The sequence below is a fragment of the Limulus polyphemus genome, unplaced genomic scaffold (assembly GCF_000517525.1).
Source record: "Limulus polyphemus unplaced genomic scaffold, Limulus_polyphemus-2.1.2 Scaffold513, whole genome shotgun sequence".
Lineage (NCBI taxonomy): Eukaryota > Metazoa > Arthropoda > Merostomata > Xiphosura > Limulidae > Limulus > Limulus polyphemus.
In genome coordinates, this window is record NW_013666123.1 from 145790 (window position 1) to 152225 (window position 6436).

At 32.7% G+C, this 6436-nt stretch overlaps 1 protein-coding gene across 2 annotated transcripts in view; it reads left to right on the forward strand.

Moving 5' to 3' along the window:
- The first annotated feature begins 4632 nt into the window (after window positions 1–4632).
- The window catches only part of LOC106458784 (17-beta-hydroxysteroid dehydrogenase 13-like), a 39862-nt gene continuing 38058 nt past the window's right edge, over window positions 4633–6436 (forward strand). The window contains exon 1 of one of the 2 annotated variants that reach the window (XM_013918334.2): window positions 4633–5074. In XM_013918334.2, coding sequence (XP_013773788.1) covers window positions 4856–5074 — 219 coding nt within the window. In that variant the 5' untranslated portion in view covers window positions 4633–4855. The remainder of the gene's footprint in view (window positions 5075–6436) is intronic. The other variant, XM_013918333.2, reaches the window with a different exon arrangement.

Here is a 6436-nt window from a genome sequence, read left to right on the forward strand (position 1 = left end):
TGTTGTGCATATATTGTTGTATGTTTATTACCAAAAAAAAATAGCGCAATAATCATTAATTATCAATTTCGTCATTAAATACTTCACCAAATACAAAATAGGTAACACCATTAAATTTCTTGTAAAAAACTGGTAATTATGAAGTTATTTTAAAATTTGTAAGTTCAACCGTTTTGGTTTCCTGTAGCGACCAAAATAAACAAATAAACAAACTTCCTCTTTTATATATAGATATTTATTTGACATCGTTAAGTACTCGGATTATAGAGTTATGGTCTATGGAACACAAATCACTAACAATTATATTTGATGCAGTGTTTACTTAAGCTTTTATGCAGTAAAGACAAACTGCAAATACGACTATATGATACTTGAAGTTAACTAATTAGAAAAAAAAGAAATTTATTGTTTCTGATTGCTTGTACAAATATCTTTCTGTTGTTTACTCTGTAACTTTAATGAGAAGAATCAAAATGGCAGTTACCTCAGGATAAATATAGAAGGTGGCTATTATTGGTTCTGAGATATGACAATTATTCATGACACAAGTTCGAAGATATAAATAAATAACTAAATTTCATGTCCCACTTGTTCCGTGTGAAAAAACTTGTAGCAAACATTTCCTTGAAACTTTCGTTGCTGTTTTCTGTAATTGCTTATCTTTTTTTTATAATTATTTTGTTTTTTAAAATAAAACTAACTACAAATTAACGCTTGTATTCTTCCTAGATATTACGTTTGGTAGCGCATAATTACTGAAACTAGGACATCGTATTTCAGTTTTCTGCATAATATACTAGTACTAAACTTGTGTGAGGTCACACCCTAGGGGTCTTAACAATGTTTTCAAGGTTCTTATAATTGTATATTATCAACATAGATTGACTGATGCGATTTGTTATTAATTGAGGGCTCAACTAACTGTGTCATGGATATTGTTAGGTGCCTAAATTAATCTGTTTTTCAGATCAACAGCTTTTATATTTATTTATTTTTGTTGATAAAAGTTTAAGGTAGATCAAGGAAAAGATTGTATGGCAATTTTATAGTTTTATTTTGAGAAGGATATCAGTTTCTGATCATTTGTTCACCAGAGTACTCGTCAAAAGATATAACTAGCACTTTCTACATTTCTGTCTGCACTTATTCAGCGTAATCTAGGGAAAAGCAAGCTTTAGAAATATTATTAATTTAAACAATGAACTGCATTTCGTGAATGAGATGTTAAATGTTATAAGTCTGCATCCGTACAAATTCAAAGTAACATATGATAACCATGATAAAATACATTGTTTGTTTCTGTCTAAATGGTTTTTCTTCTGTAGACTGTAAATCGGATGGTTTATATAATTAACCAATAATATGAAATCTACAGCTTATCCATGTCCTCCGATGGGTCAGCGTTAAGTTTACGGACTTACAACGGTAAAATCCGAAGTTCGATTACTTACGATGGACACAGCAGAGAGCCCAGTGTGGCTTTGCTCTAAAACAAAGGAACAAACAACCTTATCCAATATCTTTATTCAAAATCTTGGTTTGAATGAGCCACATCAGCACAATAACCACAGACAGTTTGTTGACTTTAGTTTGCAGTAATGCTGAACAGTAGATGATCAGATGGTTTGTTGATTGTAGTTTGCAGTAATGATGAACAGTAGATGATCAGATGGTTTGTTGATTGTACTTTGCAGGAATGCTGAACAGTGGATGATCAGACGGTTTGCTGATTGTAGTTTGCAGGAATGCTGAACAAGTAGATGATCAGATGGTTTGTTGATTGTAGTTTGCAGGAATGATGAACAAATAGATGACCAGATGGTTTGTTGATTGTAGTTTGCAGGAATGCTGAACAAGTAGATGATCAGATGGTTTGTTGATTGTAGTTTGCAAGAATGCTGAACAGTAGATGATCAGATGGTTTGTTGATTGTAGTTTGCATGAATGCTGAACAGTAGATGATCAGATGGTTTGCTGATTGTAGTTTGCAGGAATGCTGAACAAGTAGATGATCAGATGGTTTGCTGATTATAGTTTGCAGGAATGCTGAACAAGTAGATAATAAGATGGTTTGCTGATTGTAGTTTGCAGCAATGCTGAACAAGTAGACGATCAGATGGTTTGTTGATTGTAGTTTGCAGGAATGCTGAACAGTAGATGATCAGATGGTTTGCTGATTGTAGTTTGCAGGAATGCTGAACAGTAGATTATCAGATGGTCTGTTGATTGCAGTTGTGCAAGAATGCTGAACAGATTATAAAGCTAGTTGATAAGAACTGTATAGCTAAAACAAGAGGTGAGGATGTTTCACGTTTAAACAGATGCTAAAGCTTAATTGGCACAAACGTTCTTCATATAAAACAATATAAAAAACGAGCTTTTCCATTCCATGTGTATCACTCATAGGATACAGTACTGATACATCTTAACCCTCCCTTTCTTGGACCTGTAATGTCTTTGTTTTTGCGTCTTTTGCCCATTCACTGATGTACAAGTACATACTAAACTAACGATGAAGTAATTCCATTTTGTATTAAATCATCGAAATAAAATTGTTTGTTATTCCCATGCATTTTTCTCATAAGTTAAAAGTAGTTTTAAAACAATGGACACCATCAGGAATCACTGCGTTTTTCCATATAGTTTAGTGAACAATAATTAATTAGCCTTATAAAAATGATCTGGAACTAGCAAGCGATTTGGGCTAAGAACTCGGGAGTTTGAGTGTTGTACTGCAGTCTGCGACCATTTTTTTTTTCATCTAAAATTTACGCAAAACATGTTAATGACTAATATTATCTGTTTTTCAAAGTTAGTTAGCTCATTGCTTAACAAGCAACCAATCAATCAACCAGAACTAGGCTGGGATCTTGTGTACGTGAGGAGTGGATGTTTTTTCAGCTTTATAACTGCTGCTAGTCTAACAGTATCTATATATAAAAGTAGAACAAATTGTTTGCTTGTCCGGGAACTACTCCGTGGTCTTTCTACCAAACTTAGTACAATAATACACTGAATCAAGAGGCGTGTCCTACACTGGACCAAGGCCCTTTCACCTTGTACAACGCCAGCAACAAAAATGTCACTTTAGATAATAATTCCCCTGTCTTTAAACCAATTTTTATTCCTAAATTCTTTATTTTTTTTTAGTTTTTTTCTTGAAAATTGTTTTGTGTTTTCTTGAAACATTTTGAGTTATTTCGTTAAAAATATCAACAATCACATTTTGTTCAGAGAAAATGTGAACGAAAGCACAAGGTCAGGCCCTTAAAGTGACAAGACTATATTCAAACTCCCCCTCCCCTCCACATACTATGTCGGGTGTTCAAGAATAGGAACACCAACAAACCTCTTTATTTTGGACCAGAAATAAAGTAAGAACTTCTAATGTGGTCCATCGAGAATCAATCAACAAACAGTGAGGCTGTAGAGAGTGTTTAGTAAAAGTCAAGTCAAGTAAAGCAACTGTAATACCATTTATGTAATGTAGAATAAAGTAGGTGTGAAATAAAGTAGTTGTAAGGAAAATTTTGTGTGAAATAAATTATGCATATAAATACAAGTTCTTGAATTATTTATTTTTTGTTGAAGCCCTACTACATCCACTCCTACAACGTAGGACGGGTGCCTCAGCTTGAGATTAATAATGACAACACTAAAATTAATGAATGAAAATATTAATAATGTTAGATTTTTTTAAAGATGTTTTATGTTTTCTAAATACTAACATCAAGGAATGAAAGCAGCGTAGTGACTCTCACTAGGGGCACAAAAGGAATACTAAAGTCAGGATATTTTGAAAGCTTTTTACCTATAATTAGTTAATTAAGCTGAATATTTTGATACGTTTTACGTCTCAAAATCTCGAAATGACGATGTTAAACTTTTACTGAAAACATACGACAAAGAAATAAATCTTCAAGTTAAAATATTCTGGGTACTTCCGTCCTCATTTACAGAAAATTCTCGAATTGTACATAATGTAACAGGGATTTACAGGAACTAGGTCTCAAATGACTCTGTTTCGCAAGATTTTACCCCTCAATATTCAATATTTAAAATACCAATTAAAGTATTTGCCGCCTCAATTTCAAGACCCAAAATTTAAAATACTAATTAAAATATTTCCCGTGTTTCAAAATGTTCTCCCCTTAAATTTCAATATTCAAAATTTCAAATAGCAATTTTGAAGAGCCTTATGGGAGCCTTTTGTTAGCCTGGACCCTGGGACAGCTGTCTCACCTATCACTACACCAGTGATTTAAATCTGTGAGGTAGTTTATGTTAATACGCTTGGGCATACTAATATTTTCGATTTAGAATCAACGAGTTCTTTCTCCTGTGCAGCCTTACTCAAAAACTCTCAAAATGTTTAGTCTAACAAACATACAGCTAGTGTACAAAATATCAATTTTTAGTTGGTTTGACGTAGAATAGCTAGTAATATAAGGCGTAGCTATAAATATCTGAAGAACTGACAAAAACCACCAGAACAGTGCTTTACAGATACGCACTGTCATGCGCACATTTTTTTATTTCGCTTGTTTGACCGAACCAGGCTTGTATTATCAGTCTCGAATCGTAAAGGCGACGTGTTGTTGATAAGTGTTCCCTTTTATCAGCTTCACGTGAAACAGCTTGAGCATACGTTCAATCTCAAGTTAAGATCACGGAAACATAGTACGTTACCGAACTATAGGAGCATACAATCAGTTTTCACTTCTGCAGACGAATGACACAACTCTCTTTGTGCTGAGCCTAATATGCCAAAAGTCTTATAGTTTATTTGCTAACGTCTAAACCCGAGTTTACTAGCATTTTAAAGAAAAGAGACTGACATTTTGGACGTCAAAGAATGGAGTTCATCACTATAATTGGGAAAGCGTGGGGAACGATTCTTCAGGCTCTAATAGCAAGAATTTATTTTATTATTCGAATCATACTCCCATCACCCAGAAAATGTATCGAAGGAGACGTGGTATTGATCACGGGGTCTGGACATGGACTAGGTCGTCAGTTGGCAATCTTGTCCGCTAACCTGGGGGCTACTGTTGTGTTATGGGATATACAGAAGGTATTTAGCATATGTTTGCTCTCTTTGTTTGGTTATTTTTTTATATAAGATATGAAAATATGACACCAAAACATATTGGAGAATGGAGTGAAAATAAGCATACAACTACCTCATAAAAATATCACAGCCAACTGAGATATTAAAAGGTTAACCTGATAATTCTGATATCTATAAATTAAAGTGTCGTTAGTTATAATTATATAAATATAACAAAACACTCGTTATTCTCCTCTTTCTTAATTTTTAGGCCGGTTTATTGACTTCAAATGCCACTCTGCAGGATATAATTTTACAGAAAATCTATAAAAAAACATTCAAATGCCGTTTTTCAATTAAACATAAATAAACTAAATTAAATTCATATACTTTCCAAATGTGCAAACATATAATACACTCCTTGTATAAATTAAGTACATTAAAAATGTTCAAAATGAATAAAATTAGTTCAAGTTTATCCAATGCACATTCCTTTTTAATTATAATCTTATTCTTGTTATACTTTCTCTTGTTACTATAGAAATGCAGCTTATTCTATAATCTTTATTGTTCCTATTGTAGTTCTTAGTAGCAGTTTCTACGGTTTCACAATTCTCTTGTTACTATAGAAACGCAGTTTATTTTATAATCTTTATTGTCCTTTTTGTAACTCTTTATTTATTCTCTGAATTTAATAATCCTAACGATAAATGTATGGACTTCAATACACCTACATTATCCTAGTTATCTAAACTGGTCACATATAAAGCTTTAAGTTGTAGAAAAGTTGGTTATAATCTTCATGACAAGATTCAAAGAAAACAGAAAAATGTGTACAGCCACAAATCAGCTTATACACACAAATAAAGGTCAGATCTTACTAGAGTGCATATTATGATTTAAAACTACTTTACGAAATTAGTTTTATGTAGCTTGCAAAGACAGCAAAGCCATTAGCAATGTACAAATAATAGATAAATACGCAATACGTGTCGTGTAATTTACAATAAAGTTTAAATCCACACTAACGGAAGAATACCAAATTTAAATGGAAACTACTTTCCAAACAAACGTTAGACTGAAGAGGACATGTGAAATGTCGAAACTAATTTCCATTTAAATTTGGTATTATTAGGTTGAATTTAAACTTCATTGTAAATGTTACTATTATAGTTGACTAAGTCATTTTCAAATCATTGTTACAGTTCCTTCAACCAGCAGCGTGTTTGTTCATTAAATTAACTTTACGTTATTGCTGTAGTAATCACACCATGTTATCCTTCTTCCAACGTTTATATGCAAATCATTGTTACAGTTCCTTCAACCAGCAGCGTGTTTGTTCATTAAATTAACTTTACGTTATTGCTGTAGTAATCACACCATGTT